Here is a 21674-nt window from a genome sequence, read left to right on the forward strand (position 1 = left end):
TTTGTCAGCCCAAAAACCTGCCCTAAAGGGTACAGTTAGCACAAGGGACTTTTCAGGAGGTACAAAACCCACACTGTCTCTATCTAATCCATCACAGAAAATGTCCAATGGAGATCAATGAGTTTGTCTTGGCAGAACCTGGAATATGCACCTTCTCAGCACATTCTTAGCCAGACAGTTGGTCTTAGCAAAGTTTCTCAAAAATTTGGCAACATGGGGTATACTCATTGCACTAAATGAGGAAAGGATTTTTCAGTGGCACGGAAGATAGGCATGGACTATTTTTCACAATAGGCCTTGGGTCCAGCTGGTGCTGCTGGGCGCACTCACAAAAGCAACTTTAAGCAGAAAACACTAAGGTCACATCTTCAGATAAGAAGTTAGGATCTGTGGGCAGTGGAGAAACTTTGAAAAAGCCAAATGCAGGCTGACTGTGTAAACAGCTCTAGGAAATCAAAACAAGTCTGTCTCAAACAAACAAGCAAACAAGCAAACACCCCAAACCATGGGGCTTGCTTGGGCTCCACAGAGTCTGAATGCAGGGTACAAGAGTCCTGCTCCTTCTCCTCCCAAGACACACATGTACATGTCATGTCTGCACAGCCCCGCAGCGTACTTCAGCATCTTCTCCTTTCACATGACTATGCCTATTTGTGAGATCCCATTTGTTTACAAGAGCGCATGAAAATAATTTTACATAAAGAAGTACTATATTAGAAACTACAGGCCAAAAGATGATTAACAAACCAGAGAGACCATTTTTTGCCTTCAAATAAACATCCATGAAGTGGAAATAGTAGAACATTAATAATCACAGAGACAACTGATATTGTAACCCAACTGTTCCCACATTCCCCACCTACTTGTCCCCCTACTCCCCTGCCCTGCTGAACCTCACATACACCTTAGTGACAAGGGAACATGCTGAAGTGGCTAGTTAGCTAATAGGATAAAGGCCTCTTACTGCAAGGAGCTAATCTGTTTATGCAGCACATAACTAACCACCGCACTTGGAGAATGTTCTCCCATGCCTGCATGCAGCAGTGCCTGCCCACAACTGCCTCACAGCACAACGCTACACAGCGCACAGGACCTGGGGTGGCGTTTGCAGGTTGGAGCTCAGTGCTTAAGATGGGTTTGACCTACCAACTTTGAAAGGGCTGGCCTAGGCCAGTACCCTGTGAACAGCTTGCAAGGATTTCAGAGGAGCCAGTATCCTCCTCCTGGTGCTCTGTCCTTCCTCTTAAGTGGGTATATGGTTACCTTCAGCACTGGTGATCAGCACTTGGGGATTCCAATACCATGCTGCATACTCTTTGTTCACATCCTCATGACTGCACATGGCTCAGGGTGGCACAGAAGCTGATCCAGAGAAGCCTCCCCAATGTAAGAAGCAATACAACCGATCTGGCAAACAGTGCTTTTCCCTGGACACTCCAATGCACTGAGCTTCAGCATCTCCGCTTGTTTATGGGTGCCACCACAGGATACACATTACTCCTGCCAACCTTTTGAACCTCCCCTATGCAAGAGCAATGATGTGCCAGCTCAGAGCCAGAAGCAGGCCACTACCCTTCTAAACAGGTGTTAGCAGAGCAAAGCAACCCTTACAGCTGTGCCTGAATCTGTGCATGAAGAACTAGCTAGAGAACTGCTGACCTCACGCATGCCACTCCATTGTCTGTATCAAGATCTACTTTCCAAATAGTTGGAAATAAACCTTCAACTCAGTAGCCTGTAAGATCCATATTAGAGCCTGTATAACACGTGCCAGTGCTCATAACACATGCATCAATTTTAACCCAAAAATCATTTCAGCATTTCCTTTTTTCAGTTCAGGATTTTGGCCCATCTCATGCTTACAAAATGGCCATGTCCTAGGACCAAGAGGGCTCATTCACGCACCACACTGGAGAAGGGCAAAAGTTCAGATCATCTCATTAAAAGAAGAAAGAGCAGAGTACAAAGGCAGGCCTGAATGTCTCAAGGCCAAGTTCATTAAGATCCTCTGTGCAGAGAACAGTTGATAATAAAACAAAAAATTTATACCACATTTATATGAATAGTTTTGAGGGCAAGTGATTGCATCTGGAAAGCAAATGAACCAGTGTCTCAACTCAGTACAGAGTTTTATACAGTGGACCAAGCAACATAGGCAAGTCTCACAGTTGCAGCACTAGTTACTAGTTACTTTATACCTCTAACCCTACCAACAGCCACACCATGAGATAGCAATCTGGTATTTTTTTCGGCTTCTTGTGGTTTACCGATTCACTCCTCTCTAGGGTCTTTCCATAGGCTGTTTAGCATAACTGCCCATAGTAGAAGAGTCTGCAAAATGCAGACGGGAAGAATTAGCACATTTCACACTTTCACACTTCTTATAGCAGTCAGACTTGAAAAAGAACATTAGGTGTATGATGAAAGATACAGGAATACTAAAAAGATGTCATACTAGAAGTCTCTGCTCAAAAAAAACCATTTTCCAAGAGCACCACTTCCACTGCTCATAATTACACTCATTCCTCTAACACTTAGAAACTAAGAGAGCTGGCCATGTTATTCAGAGGATGACAGGAAATTATACTAAGTTGAAAACAAGTTAAGAGCTTGATTTGATAGCACACCAAATTCAGAACCACAATGAAAATACACGTATCATGAACTCACTGTGCTGTTTCAATCAGAGCTCTGAAGAAAGCACTACAGCTTAGGTTTCAAGACTTACATTAAGGTATGCTCAATATACACTCTTATCTAGCCAGGTACACCATGTTCTTGTGTGAGGTTTGTCTGTCTTCCCTGCACATACAGCAAACAATAGCACTAACAGACTTTCCTGAACAAACCCAGAGCATTCCCTGACCTATGGTGGTTTCCCCAGCTGCAAACCACATCGCCTTTAATGTAACAAGTAACAGGTTTACAGCAGTGAGAACTCCAGACATTTGACTGGCTCCATTTTAAGGATATCTGTACTTATACTAGACACTGCACAGAACCACTAGCTTTACAACTCCGAAAATTTGTTAAACTGTTGCTTATTTCTTAATTATATTATGCCCACACACCATCATGCTAGAACTTATAGGAGTGTCTGATGAGCCTCTGAAGCAATATGCAAGACAGGGAGTTCCTGAAGTCTCCACAGGTAGGCAAAAGACTTGTCTATACAGTCAAAAATGAGCATGCTTACAATAAGATTGCAAAGTAACTTGCAAAGCAATTCAGGGTTTCATACTTTGTATAACTGCTCAACCTATTTTTTTCCATAACCAGACGCAAGAAGGTGAAATTATAGCTTGCAAGGATATGCCAGGATTTTAACACAAGCACATTTAGAATTAAAAATATAGTTTGCCCTAGCATAGACATGACCAGAGACTTCTCATTTACATTAAGTTCCTAACACTTTAGATGATCCTCAGTTTTGCAACTGAGGATCATCTACATTTTCTATGGAAATTGCTTTGCATAAGCAAGCCAAGTCCAAGCAGAGATTGTAAAGATTATTTCCAATGAGGAAAACCAGCAAACTTAATAGGGTTTCTCTTAAGTATCTTTATTTGTGCTTTTTTTAATTTACCTGTGGCCCCCATGATACCTATCCTGTTGAAACATTGATTTTTAGAAAAAATGTAATTATGTTTTTGGCTTGGAGAGGGAAGGTTCATCTCTGACTTGTTGGGGAAATGATGACCAGTTGCAACTCAGCAAGAAACGTGCATCTGGGAACACAGCTCTGGTGAAGGGCAGGGAGTTTTAGAAGTGAATCCGCTCTGGTTTAATTCGGTCTCCAACTACATGAGAAGTAGATGCCTCTATTGAGTGCCTCCTCCTGTGAGATGAGATGTGGACCAATGCCCAAAACTCCCATTGACATCAACAAGCTGAAAGAAAGCGAGAGCAGAACCCAGCAGTGCGTTTCTCATGTGAGCCAACAATGGAGAGACTATTCAGAGCTAAGGCAGAAAATCAGTGCTAAACCCCAGCCCACGCCAAGGACAGCTGTGCTGTTGACAGCCAGGCTGGCTATTCTACCACACCAAAGCTTGTCTCAAAACCAGTATTTCCTAGAGTGTTTACTGTAGTCATGGGCTTGGCCTTAAAAGCTCAGCCAGCTTTTGCCTACTGAACAGTAACGGCTGCTGCATTTTCAAACCTCAGACATGCTATGGGCCAAGCTGCTTGCTTTCAGTCTGCGGTGGCAAAACTGGAGCACAAACGCCCAGCATTAACAGTTAATCTGCTCCATCACATGACCACCCTGTTTCTGCCGTTTCCAAATCTGCACTACCACCTCCCTCCTTCCTTCTCACTCCCCAGGCAGTGCCCTGTGGGGGGAATGCAGGGTGCAAAGCATACCTGTGCCACCAGTTGAACACCAGTGCCAAGCCGTGCTGGACAAGGAAGGTGTCCTGCTTCAGAGATACGGGGCTAAGCAGTGTCGGTGGAAAGAAAAGGGAAAAACAAGCTCTTGCTTTCCACTCCTTACTACCATCACTTCTGTGTAATGCTTTGAATAAGTCTCTTACTGTCTGATTTTTAAGCAGTAGCCCCTGTTATCTTGTGGGTGCTGACTTCTAAGAGACTGGTCACTTGTGTAAGTGCTTAAGCTGGGATTCAACACTTAGTGGTGGTGGTAGGGTAGAAACAAAAGAAAAAGCCTATCTCTTCTGTTCATTTCAGCTTCTTAATCTATAAAGTCAGAAAAAAAAGCAGAAAACTGCCACCATCATGAGACACTCTCTGGACTACATGAGGAATAACCAGCTTGGTTCTAAATAGCCATTTACCCTTTCCAGTCTCCTCAAGCTCACCTCACCTATCCTCCAAAAAAGTAAACTGTAAGGCTTTCTCCTTTTCAGAGGTTGCTACCATAAGCAATAGATGTAACTTACCACGCCTGAAGAGAGATCCATTCATCCGTAGACCAAATACAACATGGGCAGTGACAGCATATGGTGAAGCCGCCTGCAAACTCCTATTTCTCCCCAGGCAACGATGAGATATTTGTATCACAATGAGCCACATGCTGAGGGAGGAGTGGGAAGGGAGAGGTATCTGGCCGACTCAACAGCCACATCGGGACCCAACCCAGGCAGTCCTTCTAGTCCAGACACACCAAGGCTGGGGGAGGCGAGGACAATTCAGCCCTACTCCAGAGTAGAGACTGTAGCAAAGGTCCTGACCTTCAGTTCCAAGCAACATCTACTAACTGGTCTTGCTGGAAAGTATAAACAGGTTGCAGCAAAACTTCTTAATCTGCCAGGCCCTCAAGGCTACTTGGGCTGAATTCAGAGAGTGGGAAAGAGAACATGCCAGCATTATCCTTCTGCACTGTACTGAGTCAAAACAAGACACAAAACTCCTTTGGAAAACCTTCTTCAAAAAGGACCTGCAACAGCCAACACACAAGAGACAGAACAGGGATATCCTGCATGATGGCCACCCTTGGGTATCCAACCCAGTACCCACTCCGTGACTGCCATTCACCCCATCTCAAATCGCTTTTTAACCAGTTGTGTTGTTGCTGCAGTTCGGATCTCTAGGATTTGCCGAGTGATGTTTTTTTGTGGCTTGCTGGCAGCCCTACCATAAACGCCTGCCAGTAGATATGGGAGACTGGGCTTTTCCCTCTACTAGTTCCATATGAATTATTCTCTGTGGTGCTTTCAGAGAAAAATTAGAGGTCAAGACCCCAACTTCATCCATTCACATGCAAAGATTCTGGCAACCAGTTTCAGGTGGAGACAGTTCACCCCCCCACCCCCACAAATTTTCTCCCTCTGGTCCTACCTACCCCTACCTACCTACCTGGAGTTCAAGCCTCACACAGTTTCACCAGCATCACCCAGGACTTCTCCTTAAGTCACATCCCAGGGACACATGCCAGTGGTGCCCATATGCCCATTTGATCTCCTCTCTCTGCTCTGCAGCCAAAGAATCAGCTTTAGTCCAATACCTTCTTACCAGGCTTTAGAGCTTAGAGAAAAAAAAAGAAAGACAGCAGGGTTGGGAAGATAGCCAGCAAGCCTGCCAATCTAAATGATAAGCCATTGGCTTTAACCCGAGGCTCATAATTTACTGCCACTGGTGCCAGGTGCTATTATTGTCCCTTTGGGAACCTTAATACAAGAAAATTACTCTCTCTCTAGCTGCCTCCACCCATTCTTACCCTCCTCTTCCCCTTCCTATCCCACAGATCTCTCGTCTTCAACACATACTCTCTCAAACTTCAGCCACATCTAATTTCCTTCCTTCATCTTCCTTTTCCTCAACCAAGCCCTCTGGTGCATTCTAAATCATCCTGACCAGCCTAATCCACACTCTTTCATGATTCAAAGCAGCACCTCAAGGAACAAGGTTTCAGATGTTTCAGCATATGTTCTAGCTACCGGCTCATGCTTGGAGACAGCCCAGATGATATTTAGGTCCCACTGCAGTCCAAACAGCTATTCACCAACATGCAAGCTCCCAGGAAAAGAAGGTAAAGTTACATGGCCAGATACCCAGGGAAAAAGATAGTTAAATATTTCCAGAAGCACTCATAGTGGCTCACTTGTCCATCTCCCCATCAAACCATTGCCCCTTTGTATGAGTTACAAAGCTAGATAAAAAATGCACTCAGGCAAAACAAGGAAGGAAGGGATTAAGGGAGAACAGCAGAAGTGTCATTAATGAGATGATGGGGTAGAGCGTACCCTCAGCACGTTTGCTGATGACACAAACCTGGGAGGAGCAGTTGATACACCAGAGCACTGTGCTGCCATCCAGAGAGACCTTGACAGACTGGAGAAATGGGCTGACAGGAACCACATGAAGTTCAACAAGGGGAAGTGCGAAGTCCTGCACCTGGGAGGAACAATCCCAAGCACAAGTATATGCTGGGGGTCACCCATCTGGAAAGCAGCTTTGCAGAAGAGGATCTGAGGGTTCTGGTGGACACCGGATTGAACATGAGTCAGCAATGCGCCCTTGCTGTGAAGAAAGTGAATAGTACTCTTGGCTGCATTAGGAAGGGTGTTGCCAGCTGGTTGAGGGAGGTGATCCTTCCCCTCTACTCTGCGCTTGTGAGGCTGCACCTGGAGTACTGTGTCCACTTCTGGGCTCCCCAGTACAAGAGCAACATGGAGGGAGTCCAAAAGAGGTCCACAAAGATGATTAAGGGACTGAAGCATCTCTCCTATGAGGAGAGGCTGAGATAGCTCGGACTGTTCAGCCTGGAGACGAGAAGGCTCAGGGGGGAATCTTACTGCATACAGGTATGTAAAAGGAGGACGGAGCCTGGTGCTTTTCAGTGGTGCCCAATGCCAGGACCAGGGGCAATGGGCAGAGACTTGAAACACATAAGGATGTTCCCTTTGAACATCAAGAAACACTTCTACTGTGAGGGTGACTGAGCACTGGCACAAATTGCCCAAGGATGTTGTGGAGTCTTCATCCTTGGAGACATTCAAAAGCTGTCTGGACACAATCCTAGGCAACTGGCTCCAGGTGACCCTGCTTGACCAGAGGGGTTGGACAAGATGACCTTCAAAAGGTCCCTTCCAACCTCAACCATTCTATAAGAATGCTCTAACCTCTGTCATACGACTGATGCTGAAAGCCTTCCTGGAAGTGTTCAAGGCCAGGCTGGATGGGGTTTAAGCAGCCTGGTCTAGTGGAAGGTCTCCCTGCCCATGGCAGGGGGCTTGGAACTAGATCATCTTTAAGGTCCCTCCCAACCCAAACCATTCTGTGATTCTATGATTATCCTACCTGCCTTGCCCTTGGCATTTACAAGCTGGCACCATGGCTGCAGGTGAACCTTACTGTCAGTGAAGACATAGTCAGCTCACTTGCCTCCTTCAGGAAAGGAGAGGAAATCACTACCCTTTCTAGAAAGCAGCTAGGCAAAGTTCTACATGAGTTACTGCTCTCTTACGCTTCAATTCATCCAGCCCCAGCAGCCCACAGGCACTTCCATTACAGCATGTTTTTGCATGGATTAGATAACCATGCAGGGAACACTTAGGGAGCACAGTGAAAGAGACAGAGGTATCTCCTGCCTGGCAGAATCACAATCGCCTCCTAGGGACAGGGTGGGGTTCCTCATGCCTTCCCTTGCTATTGACTCTCTCTACCTCCCAGACAGCACTCTACCTTCCCACCCTCTCTCTCTCTCCACCACTGCCAGACTACAAATGCCTTAATCAGCAAACTAGACATCAGCTGGGTGGCACTGAGCCAGAGTCTTTACAACAAACATCAAACCAGAAGAGAACATCTCCTCAGCTCCTCCAAAGGCACAAATAAGACACCTTTACCATGCCCCATCGCCCCCTCATGTGGTACACACGTCCAGTCACAGAGCCTCCTGCCACAGAACTACATCCTTGCAGGCAAGTAGACTGGACAATCTAAATCATTTTCAGCCCCAAACTTTTTCATGCTAGGATTGCCTTGCAGCAGCCAGGCATAGCATTTGTTTTGCTGGCTACTTCAGTGCCAAATGCTGGCAGGGATGAGATAGACAGGGGCTTCTGTGCTGGAGAAACAGCTGCTGTAGAATATTTCTGGGGGTGAAAAATAAAAGAAAAATTGCAGGAGGTTACCAGAAGCAGGATTTCTCATTCTGTAATGGCGCAATCAGTTTCTGCAACAGTTTCCTTGTTATATTGCTTCAACAAGCACTCTATGGCACCCAGGGACAAAGAACTGCTATGGCCTAACTTTTCACACCTGGAAGAGACAAGTTCTGGCACTGGGCCCCTTAGGAAATGGTGTAAGCCATTACACTCAGCACAGGCCCCTGAACTCCACTCAGTCACTCTGGAGGGCAAGGCCCAGGGCAGAGACAATGATGAAACCACCACCAGCACCAGCAGCAGGTTTTCCAGCACCCCCTCAGCACAGAGGCAAGCTCAGACAGGCAAACAGATGATAACAATTTGCAGGAACTGACAAGGTCTGGATTCAAATGGCAGGCCAAGAGGTGAAAAGGACTCACAAGCTCACACATTCTCTATCTGGAAGCTATTTGTCAAGTCTAGAGAGACAGGCAAGGGCAAAGCCCAGCTGTGCTAAGGATATCAAAATCTCACCCTGGAGCCATTAGCAGCCCAAAGCTCAGACCCCAACATACCAGGGGTCACGTATTGGTCCTTGGTCACGTGTGGTAAGTCCATCCTGCAGCCTCTGTGCAACCAGTATCGGCCCAAAGAAAACTTTCAGTGCCAATTGCCCTACCAGGCCCAGTCCAACCAAAATGCCAGTATTCAAATATTGAAGATAAGGACTGTTGGGCTTGATATTACACAGCTAAACCCAGACCAGGGCTCACACTGTACCCAGGCCACTTTCAGTGTCAAGCCAAGACCAAGTTCCACTTACTTGTCATGCACTGAAACTACTTGCCCACCAAAGAGGTGCAGTGTCCGCAGTGAGAAATCCAAATGTTAGCACAGGATCTGTTTTTCTCTTCTGTACTGGCCTTTTTCATCCTAGCATCTCAAAGCATTTCAAACAATGTATTAAGCCTCCATAAGACAACAGTATTGATATTATCTACTCATACATGCAGGTAAACCATGACAGAATGGTTTCACAACTTGCTCAGAACTACCTAGTGACTTCAGAGCATAACTGGAAGTACACCCATGTACCCAAACTCTCTGCCTTGTACTTTAAAATTATGCTTTCCTTACCAACCACCTACCCACATGTAAATGAGGACAATTTGGATTGCTTATCACACCAGCCCAAAGCTGCTCTCCTCCAAGACAGATCTCTTACAATCTCCCCCTGCAAATGCTACACTGACTTCTCAAGCTGCTGAACATAGATTTTAAAGGAGCTCCAGGCAGTCGCACTAAAGAAGCACAGGAGGATGGAACCTTTACTTCCTATCAGTTTACACAATGTGCCAAGACAAGTTAGTCTTATCCCCTGGGAATGAGCTCAACAGCTCCAAGGAGTCTTTGTGACACCCTGGACTTCCTTACACCTCAGCTGATGCTTGCGTCCCTGGTGCCTTCACCTCGAGCCAAAGGATGTCCCTGCTCGCCGCAACCTCGTGGTCTCAGCATTGCCAAAAAGAGCCAGATCTGCTGAAGTTAATAAGCTGGCAGCAAACACAGTCTTTCTAGGGCGTGCATAGCCTTCATTAAATATCAACTGGCTGGCAGCAGGGCCTGCATGTAATAACGCTGTCCAAGGACCATCACAGAATCATCTAGGTTGGAAAAGACCTTGAAGATCATCTAGTCCAACCATTAACCTCACACTGACTGTTCTCAACTACACCATATCCCTCAGCGCTATGTCGACCCTACTCTTAAACACCTCCAGGGATGGGGACTCCACCACTGCCCTGGGCAGCCCATTCCAATGCCTAACAACCTGTTCTGTAAAGAAATACTTCCTAATATCCAGTCTAAACCTTCCCTGGTGCAGCTTGAGGCCATTCCCTCTTGTCCTATCGTTTGTTACTTCATTAAAGAGACTCATCTCCAGCTCTCTTCAACCTCCTTTCAGGTAGTTGTAGAGGGCGATGAGGTCTCCCCTCAGCCTCCTCTTCTCCAGACTAAACAACCCCAGTTCCCTCAGCCGCTCCTTGTACGACATGTGCTCCAGACCCTTCACCAGCTTCGTTGCCCTTCTCTGGACACGCTCGAGTAATTCAATGTCCTTTTTGTAGTGAGGGGCCCAAAACTGACCACAGTAATCAAGGGATCAAGGGGTGGCTGGGAGAGGGCATTCACTGCAGCAACGCAGGTATTTGGATGAGCCAGGGTATTTCTGCTCAATTAGATGAAAGAAAAGAAGAAGTGTTCTGTGCTAATTTTCTAGCCCTTTGGAGGAGTGAAGAAAAGTGTGCATTGAATCACCCTCACTCAGCCTCAATAGTGAAGAGGCTGGGTGGCCAGCTGACCAGACAGCCAGAGTGGGAAATATACTTGCCAACTGTCCAAACTCATGGCTGGGGCACAAAAGAGCAGAATCATACTGCCCCATGAAGCTGGAAAGGCATGGCCTGGCACCTAACCAGAAGGGACTTTTTAAACCTTCTCCCGTGCAGCCTTTCCTGCTAAGGGAGGCTGAACTGAAAGGCCCAGGTGATGGAGATTTCCATTTAGCCACAGGCCATGAAGGTAGAAGCACAGCAATTCCCTAACCCCTTAAAAGCACTCAGATTGCCCCCAACCCACTTGTGTCTCCAAAATTTGCTCCCCTTCTTTACCAAAAGGCATCAAATCACTGGAACACAGGAAGACATTTGGATACCACATACCACTGATCCACAGCCTTCCTACAAAAGCTGCCTTGTCTGTTCAATGCAAGGAACAGCTTAAGCATCCCAACACAGCACCACTCCACACCACAACTCTTTGGACCAATTTTTGATCACCATCTAACATGAACAGGATTTGATGCAAAGACAAAGCACTCCACATCTCTTCATCCACCACTGAGTATCCCATAACACATCATGCACCCAAAAGTGTCGTCTTGTCTCAGAACACATTTGCTTCTGGCACAAATTAATCTTGCCTGATACTCTTTGTCATCTGTCAGTTCCACAGAGCTGCAGGAATGGAAACTAAGGCTCAGGGACAAGAGTGAAAGCCACATCTGCTGCTCAAAAAACTTTCCATCTGATCAAGCTTTCAGCTGTGTTCTCACAAGCACATGATAGTAAGGCTAAGAATTGCAAAGCAAGAATAGCTTGACATTCAGAGCCCAGATGAAGCCTTAGAGTAGCCAGTTTAATATTATCATTCCTCATTTGCATTGTTTATCTGACTAAAACACACATGATGCCAAGTGCTGCCCAGGTGGTTAATAAGAGGCATTTTTGTTGGAGAATGAAAACAGACCAAGAAACACACACCCTGGTCCCATTTTACAGGTGGGGAATGGAGGTACTGGACGAGACTTGCCTAGCTTCATACAAGGATTTTGTGGCAGAACTCAAAACAAAACTCAGATTTCGGATAAATGAGATCGCCGATTTTAGCTAAACTGATGAGAATCCAAATGTCAGCAGAAGACTGAATCTGCAACACTACTGTTATTTCTATTGTGATTTTTGTAGCAGAAACAAGTACAAGTAGCAAGCAAGAAGTCATCATAAAGCTGCAAGATGTTACTGGTCAAAAATTAACCAACTATAAAAATAATACAAATGACCAAACACTGTTACAGTATTCAGACTGCACCTCACTTTGCATGTTCCCCACCTCACCAAAAAAAGTACACTTTTAAATTAAAACCACTAGCTGAATATCCTTTATAACACAGATTCCACAACCTGGAAGTGTTAATGACATCTACAGTAAAACATTTTAAAAACACAGGCCCACTATCACTCCAGATCTCAACTTTTTGCAAAAATTTTTGCCACAATTAATCTAGAAGTGTAGAGAACAAACGGACCAGGAAGCAAATCATTCTCACAAGGTTTCCCAGAAAAACCACAACAGTTTGGAAAGCTTATTTAGATTAGCCCCTAACCTTTACCAACACACTCCCAAACACTGCTGAAAGGAACTTAAGGCAGAGCAGGTGGATGCTGTGCCTGGGATCCAAATCAGAGAAAGCACCTGGACCAAAAGGAACATTTCTCCATTTACTCACATGCACTCCAGGAAAAAAAAGAAGGCTGGGTACAGGCCTACCAGCTTTCTCCTCTCATTAGGATGTGGGACTAATTAAAGTCTGTCAGCATCAGTAGAAGATTTGGGTGATGTGAAATGCAAGACTGGGCCTTTTGAATGTTCTGTGAGCAGAAACTTGGCTAGAAGGGCAAAGAGGAGGTGAGTAAAACTGTACTGAAACCAGAAGTCTCTGCATTATGTATTCATGGGATGTATGCTGCCAGCAGGACTGAGAACAAGGAACAATGTAATGGGGAAATGGAGGGGTCTCACTTTTATAAATCTTGGAAAATAAAATACATAGTCTTTTCTTTTAGTGGGTCCACCTTGTAGGCTTAAAGGGGGCGGTGGTAGTGAGATTAAAACTAGTACATCCAACCAACCAGAGGCAGTGAAATTCTTCCCTAATGAGAGGAAATTCAGAACTGAAAACAAATGTCTTTTAATTTAATGCAATTTACCAGGGTCAGCAGATGTCTGCAGATACTCTTTCAAACTGACACTACACCAGTGCAAGAGGAAAAACAAATAATGAAGAGAAAGCTGAAATACTAACTCTACAGCAACGCCTTCTGAAAGAGAGGCACCAGATGGGCACTGCGCAAGGCAGCCCACCCCACCAGTACCAGGCATGCCCCATTTCCCAGCCCCTGCAGAGATGAGGCAAACTCCTAGCATTTACACATCTCAATCCCCAGCACCTACGAAAGTCCTGCAAAATCAAGACTAACTGGATTTAGAGCAAACTGTAAAGACCTTAACACTTTACAAGAAGGCAGAAAGCACTGTTTTACATTGCTGGAAAACTCCAAGGAGGCATAAAGAGAGTCTTGGGCTCAAGGAGGTCAAGAAGTGTGGAGATATCTATCATCAAGTCTACAACCACTTTTATCACAATTTCTTTATACACCCCTAAGAATTAATTTTGGAGTAAATGGTATGGGTCAGATCATGGCAGCAGGGGTAACCTAACAAAAGTGAACTCCAGTGACTTTGTTCCTGTGTCATGCAATGAACCCAACAGTACAGATGCTGCCTTCCTAATGGGGGTAGCAATAGAACAGCCCAGCTGTAGCAAGAGACACTCAAGTAGCAGCAGCTTTACCTCTCAAGAGAGGTATCTACACTTAGGCCTAGTTTACTCTAGACAGCAGAAGTACCAGTTATGCCCCTGAAGACATGATCACAAAAAGCAACCCTATTAATTTACTGAACCCTGCCTCAATAACCCTCTTCTGTCTTTGCCTACAACACCTTCTCTCAAGTGATGCTGCTTTCCTCATATGAAGTTCTGCCTTACCTGCTGCATTTTTTCCAGGTCAAGGCTGGGCCTGCTGACCTTATCCCCGTATCCTTGTCGATGTCTCTTACAAGGCATGACTTGCTCAAGGCCCGCCCCAACACTTTTTAAGATTAAAGGTCTGGAGGCTGGGCTCCGCACTAGGGGCTGGAGTCTCTTGGGAGGGGAGGCACTGAACAGCACAGGGCTTGGGCTGGCGTGCAGGCCATCAGCCTGCTCTGCCACAGGCCGGAAGGACATCGCACACAAGTTCTTCACTTCTTCGTCACTGGAGGAGGTGTTGTTGCTGTCGCTGCAGCAGGCAAGCCTGCTGACCTGGGACCACTTCCGCTTCTCAGCGGCGAACTCTCGGTTGATGCGCTCCAGCTCCTCTTCTGAGCTGTGGCGGTCAAGGCTGGCATGGAAGAGGGCCCGAACCTTGCAGCATTGGTTCTCCTGGTTCTGGAGCTGGTTGGTGGCCAGAGGGGTCAAGGTACAATTCCGTCTTCTCTCTGGTGGGAGGAGGAGATACAGGAGTGGCAGAGCAGATCTGTGTCCCATGCCCTAATAAACAGGGCTGCTTTCTCCTGACCTGTTGTTTTTGTGGTTTGTTTTTTTTTTTTTATCTCCTCCCAGGTAAGTTTCTGAGCTGTTCTCCCATCTTTTCCTCCCAAGAAGAAACACCACCCAGCTGAATGCTTCCCTTTGGAAGTTTCCAGACCTTTGTTTAGACCAGACTGCTAGACATCCCCTCGCAAACTGCCACCTGGAAGTCTAGTTGCAGAGCAAGAACATGGACCTGCCACCCACCTCAACCCCTGAAAATGGAGAAGACATGATCTTACAAACGTGTGTTAGGCACCTGCTTCCAGCTAAAAACATTATGTTCTAGTGACCAGTCCTCAGGGCAGAGGAGGCAAGTAAGTTGCATTATTCTATTGCAGCATGTCTGTGGCTCAAATTAATAGAGATCTGGTTTCTGGAGGTAAAAGTCCTCTTTCTATTACACGGCTTGTCATAAAAGAGAGCCTTGCCTTCAGCCATAAGCTGGGCATGCTTTACCTGTTCTGCTGAGCTACTATGTTAAGCACATGGAACAGGGATTTGAATTTTGACATGACATGACCTATGGGTCAGCAATTTAACAACTTCAGCCTTTGCATAAGAATCCACTTGAATTTGGCTAAACAACGATAAAACACAGGACATGCACAAATGGCAAAGGCACCATAGCTCAACAGTTGCATTTACTACAGGTTTCACCTGCAGCTCTAAGCTGCCTCATACCAGGTCCAAAACCAATAGCAGAGCATCTGTCTCTCCTCTAACAAAGACCCTCCTCTACATTCAAGAATAGGGCTGCCCAATACCAACAGTACAGGAGGAAGGGAGCAAGCTAGTCAATGAGTCCAGGTGAATTAGGGAAGTGAAGATTAAAACTCAAAATGGCAAGGAAGTGGAAACCTAAAACAAAGGTGACACAGGTACACAAGCATGGAATAGAAGATAAATTTTTAGTCCCAGCTCTGCTGCTGGCCCAACTGTAGACTTTCTCTACCCCATGTATGTAGCACTGGGGCCTTATGTGGTTAACATCTGTCTCTGGTAAGAAAAGTGCAACTGCAGCATCTGATAACACCAGCTTCTCCCTGTGAGGTCTCAAAGCCTTCAAGGTGACTGATGTAATGCATCTGGTTGTAGTACATCGGGGATGAAAGAGGTACTTCCAAGAGCAAAAGTGAAAAGCAAAATGGACTTCAGCTGTAGCATCCCAGGACCCTTGTATCTCATCCCTTTACCTCTGTCAATCTGAGCAAGTTCCTGGTTCTCTCCCTCAGAGTCGTCGCTGTCCTCATCACTTGGGGGGTAGGAGATCTAGGGGACAAGGAGAAAGAAAAGGCTTCATCATGAACACTGAACATTGCCCTGCTGCTGCCCAAGCCACTTCCCCCACACTCCCCCTCTCATATCCTGCAGGCATCCACCCCACCTAACCACATACACGTGGCCATAGCACCTCCCTGCATACACATCCTCATCTCCCAACCTCAAACTCCTGTCGTATCTCTTACTTGCAGCAACACAAAATACACAGGCTACCACTATTTCCACCTTACTGCACCGCCAACTCTCTCCCAAGCACAACGAACATACCCTGCCCTTAGCCTCCTAAACACACAGCTTATAACCATCATGGCCTACCACATCCACATGTGGACAACTGAATCTCCAAAACTCACCGCCAAAATAAAGACACATCCTGTAAACAGCACTATCATCTTGCAAGGCACCCACAAATGGAAGTGGCATGTTAACTTTAGCCATCCTATGTATGTACCCACACTTTCCCCTTGAAGGCACACACACACAAGCCACCAAAGTACAGACTCATCTTGCTGAAGAATGTAATAGAAAGAAACAAGATTTAGCAGAAATGCAAACAACATTATGCTGTCCCTGCCAGCACAAAATCTTACAGTACCACTGAACACCCTTAAATGTGCCAAGACTAACGACAATTCACATATTTTGTCTACCAGGAATTTTCAGGAACATTTGCTCTGGATCAGCCAATGGACTTCACCAAACCACTTGCTGTATACCTAAATACCCACTTACTCAAAACACGTTTTAACACTGAACAAACTTGTTAGTTGCCCCTTGAGAGGGGTTGAGATCTGTAACCAAGTTTTTGTGGGTCAGATAGATCCCACTGCTGCTGAGTTTCCCACTTTAAGGAAACCCTACCTACCTTGTTCCTAAAGGGACTTGTTCTGCTGCACAGAGCATACCTGAAAGTTATAAGATCAAACCTCTGAGCTATGCAGCTTAATATGTGTCTCTGGCAATGGACAAACCCAAATAAGTCAAAGGAAAATGCAATACTTTAAAAGAAACTTTTGTAAGACAGTTCTGGAATAATGCAATCACGGGCAAGATGAGCTTTATTATTCCTTAAACCTTTTTATTCAGAACAACAAACACTCCCATCATTCTTAGATAAGTCTCACAAGCTACTTGCCCACAACAGAATCCAGTGTCAATATGTTTTAAAAGGTTACATGGAGTGTTTCCATTTAAAGTGTCTGATGTGCTGTACTTGACTTTTATAGATGAGGCAGCATGCAACCATTACACTGATATGGACCCATTTCACCTCCACCACTGTTCCTAGGAAAATGTCCTTGGAGTGTTTCAGCCTCCCAGAGACCCAGAACAGCAACTAAACTTAACTAGGTGCCTATGAAAGACACATACAGCTGATGCAGAGAAACAGAAATAGTGGAAAAATTCTGATTGATACTGAATTTGATAGCTCTTAAGGCAACAGACCTCTTTTGTGACCATCCTCCAGGATTTTGTTTGAGGGTTTTGTTCCCCCAAAAGCCTGTTGACACCTTTTTTCTCCTCCTTTTTTAAAGCTACTTTTTGCCTTTCTATATTTACATTGCCCTTTAAGAAAACAGAAAATATTTTCATTCCTTGATAGTTTTTAAATTACTTTCCCAACTGTCAAATGATGAATGGGAAAAGTGGCACAGATTTACCCCCATTGCTGATATTCTTGAAGTAAATGCAGGGGGTTGTTTTTCCCACTGCAACTACAATTTTCTTGTACGTACTCACACACACATGCATCATTTAATAAAGGCAGCTGGCACTGAGGAACTCTGCCAAATTAACAGACTTCTAGCTGTCCCCAGAACAGGTATAATACCTTGTTTGTGCCATGGTAGTTCATAGAGGGGACAGCTGACACTGAGGTGCCATTGTGCTAGCTGCTGTACAGACAGACAGAGGTCCTGTCTTCATTACAAAAGCTAAGGCTCCAATTCTAACTCGAGAGGTACTGACCTTAGTCTGTGGCTCATTCCCACATAAAAACCTTTCATTTGGATGTGGCAGGGTTTTCAGTGAGGTTTAACAGCTCTGCGTGGGAAATCTATCAGCTCCAGTTTTTGTACTATGTAAATGTTAATACATGGCATGGCACTACTTCCAAAAAAAAGGCAATGACATCTAGCACATGCAGGTCAAAGAGATACTGTACAATGTCACTGGCTTTAGATGCTTAAGATAGAAGTTGGATTTCAGTCAATGATTGACATTTTGAAGGTCTTCATGCCTAACATTCTGGGGCTTCCAAAATATTCACTCCTCCCTATACAATTTTGTTAGGCCCTAGTCTCATATTGGTAACTCTCCTCTGCTAAGTCCTCCCCAGTCCCACAAGCAGCCCAAGACTAATCCCCTGTGAGTTGCCTCAAACACTTCTCTAGAGGCTTTGTTCAAAGCACCTGAGAGAGATATCTCTTTCAAACAAGAAAGATACCGAGTCTGTAGATTTGATCCCATACTATATACCAAAGAAATTAAAGTGGTAGGACAAGACAAAAGGCTTCATGGAAAAAAGGGGCTCCTACACTCTTGTTAATCATCCTCCTGATGCTAGCCATGGAAAAGTAAGCACCCGCTCTTTAAGCAACTATGATTTTTACAAGCAACATACCAAATGCTTTTCAGGATCAAGACAATTAGAGACACCTATTGAACCACTCTTCCTGACACCCACCTTTTCTTTTGGAAGAACACACCAGCTCAACATTCAGACTTGGTTTCTCCCATTATTCCCCCTGTTCTAGACAATACCCTCAGAAATTAGAATATTTTCATAATATACATCACAGGCTAACCATAAAAGAAGTCTTAAAATCCAGCAACTGTGCATTTTGTGCATGAACAAAGTAAACAGATAAGACCCAGAAGTCTCATTGCCTCTGATGTCCCATGACCTGCACTGTCTTTCAGAAGTCCTATCATCTCTGATCTTGTATGGGTTACATACATGCAAACATCCTCCTGTTTGGTCTTCAGAGGCATCATTTTCCTCGTATTTGTCATTTAGCATGGTCTTCTATTTTAGCAATGTTACATTCTCTTTTTATTAGTAAATCTTCCACAAATTATATCCTTGCTGTGGGAACTGAAGTCTCCCAAGCTCCTGTGTATGAGACCCTAGCTCCCATGTTCCCTAACAGAGAATCATCATTCATAACAGACTAATCCTTAATCTTGCAGAGTTGAAATTTTACACATGAAACTCCTTGCTATAGTACACCACACAGGCAAAGATTAATGGAAGATGAAAAAAGGATTGTCTGTCTGTATGGATAACAAGAATTTCCAGAAACTATAAAGATATAGGGAATCAAAGACTAATGCTCTGACCAGTTAGGAGATAAATGCTCTCTCCCTTGACTCTTCCCAGGCTTAAACAGCAACACTTTTCTCTCTTCAAAAGCATTCCACTAAACACAGCAGTCTCAGGTGTCCAGCCTCCCTTGCACAGTCCCTGACTTATATTAGCCACAGATTTATTTTTGTCTGAGGCAGTACAGCCTCGTTTTCCTCACAAACTCAGAACTGTGGCACTGCTATAGCAGAAAACTTGACCTCCATGTCAAAGATCCCACTAGATCATGGCTTCATCTACAGCATACAAATCACAGAACTGTTTAGATTGGAAGACACCTCTTGATATCATCTAGTCTAAGCCCGTGCTCAAGCTGTGTCAATTAGAACAGGTCACCCAGCACTGTGCTCCATACACTCAGTACCCTAATACGCAAAATTAAAGAGAAGAAAAACTCCAATTCACATAGATGTTTAGAAGCCGTGGCACAAATCAAGCCAGAAAAAGGACAGGCACCCATCCACCCTCCAGTCTTTCTTCAGGAAATGCATCAGATCTGAAGTTCAAAGACAGCAGCCTCCTGTTGATGAGGATCTCAGTCTTACACCTCAGTCCTTCAGCTCCAGCACCAGACATGCCTTCTGTCAGGCTAAGGACTCCTACCGTGCCAGATGGAAACATGGACAAAACTTCCCCATGCATTTGATTCTGCATAAATATCCAGTAAGGAAAGATGGGTTTGTGTAGAATAACCAGATGGTATTTAAGAACTGAGTGTAAAGCTTACACCTTCAAGGAAGTTTTAACATGAAAGACAAACTAGCAGATATAAAAAACAGGAAAAAAAAAAATCTTTCTCATCACACTGCTGCTTATCAATTGCTGCAGCCAGAATTGCCCGGGTCCTAAAGGGTTCCATCACCCTTAGAGTCCAAAGTCCTGAAATACACAGACAATATACAACCCCCACCCTATTAAAGTGGAGTTCCTCTCAGTTTTGCTTACAGAAGAGAATTAGCCTGCTATCATATGATCAAAAGTAGTTACATTAAGAGTCATCTGGGAGCTTACAAAAGAAGGGAATATCACTCCTAAGGCAGAAAAAAATCTCTCCCAACAGGCTTCACTTAATGGCTGTATTGTCCTAAAAAAACTAAAACACCAACAGGGTGGTTTGGTGCAGTGGAGGGTGTGTGCGTGAGAAGCAGACAAGACAAAGATACAAGTGACCACAGGCAACCCCTTCATTCCCAGCTTGAACAGAGAATGCACACAAGCCACAGAGCATCATTCCCAATCGCCCTCTGGGAGGGAGCGAGCTTACCTCCAGGGAGGTGGCTTCCCAGCAGAGGCCAGTGCTGCCACATATAAGGCTGTTTGCAACACAGGCTCATTCACTTGAGTCCTGGCACTCAAGGGAATCTCAGCAACTAAGTAAACCCCCTTGCAAGTGCTTTGGAAAGAGACTTTGTTGAGTTGGTCTCACTCACTGGTTCCTGGCACAAAAGCAGAAAGGGATGATGAGCTCACCAATGACTACTGATATCTCTGCTATGGGGAATCAAATTTCATTTCTTCAGACTTCAGATTGGAGAAATTAAACCAGTGCTTGCTTACCTTCTCCCTGCCACACTGCCTACAGAGCTGCTGCTGAAGACATGGGCATCTTACAGCACAGGGCTCCGCTGCCAGCTCTTCTTGGTCCTAAGTGGGTGGCTTCAGTAAAAACATTTTACTAAATTTCCCCAGTGTTATTTTTCCAGGTCAACAATTGCTGCAGTTGCCATGGGACACTGCCGGATCTTGAATGAGGGAGTGCCATCCTCCCAGTTATAAGAAACTCCCAATTAGGAAGAGGGGGAAAACAAGGGAGATTATGAGACATTGAAAGGTACTTTTGAGCTATGGAACAACATGAGGAAAAAGGAAGGAATGAGTCAAACAGACCTTCAAATTAGAATCTAACTTCTTTCCCAAGTTCTCCTTTAAATTTTTTTCAGACATATTCACCATTACAGCAACAATTTATGCTAGTAAAACAGGCTGTAATGCTTGCTCTCTTCTCAAGAAAAGCAGCAGAGTTAAAGACTAAGTTCAGTTTAGTCTTCAAATATTGGAAAGTGAGATATGACTGCCCAGACTAGATCTAGGTTTTACAGTTGGGGCCCTTCAACAACTAAACTTCCAGCCAGAACAGTCCTAGTTTGGAAAAGCTTTCTAAAGTACTTTTTCTCCTGTTATTATTATCATTTTCCTTTTTAATTTTAATAACAGCTCTGCCTTCAAACTCCTTTCTCCATTTCCTTGCAAATAGCTACAGTTCAAACCCAGGGTTCATAACCCTTGAACATTGTCCTGCTTGACAGAGTAGCTGTCTGGCTGAGTCAGTGAAAGCACTGATGGGACAGTGGGACATGGCACTACTTGAAGCCCTTGCTGAAGACAGCAAAATTCGTATTTTTGTAGGAATGCCGCAGATTTAGTCAGACATGTCATCTTCTGCAGAGGCCCAGAGTCTACTTAATCGTCTGTGGTTTCATGGATTTGAGGGAAGCAGAGA

At 44.9% G+C, this 21674-nt stretch overlaps 1 protein-coding gene across 4 annotated transcripts in view; it reads right to left on the minus strand.

The window, feature by feature from the left end:
* The window catches only part of LOC141941197 (uncharacterized), a 61381-nt gene that overhangs the window by 26270 nt on the left and 13437 nt on the right, over nt 1-21674 (minus strand). For all 4 annotated transcript variants that reach the window (XM_074863508.1, XM_074863507.1, XM_074863506.1 and 1 more), the window contains exons 2-3: nt 15720-15795; nt 13942-14432 (exon numbers count right to left, since the gene is read on the minus strand). In XM_074863508.1, the coding sequence (XP_074719609.1) occupies nt 13942-14432; nt 15720-15795 (567 nt within the window). The remainder of the gene's footprint in view (nt 1-13941; nt 14433-15719; nt 15796-21674) is intronic.

This window comes from Strix uralensis, chromosome 3 (genome assembly GCF_047716275.1).
Source record: "Strix uralensis isolate ZFMK-TIS-50842 chromosome 3, bStrUra1, whole genome shotgun sequence".
NCBI lineage: Eukaryota > Metazoa > Chordata > Aves > Strigiformes > Strigidae > Strix > Strix uralensis.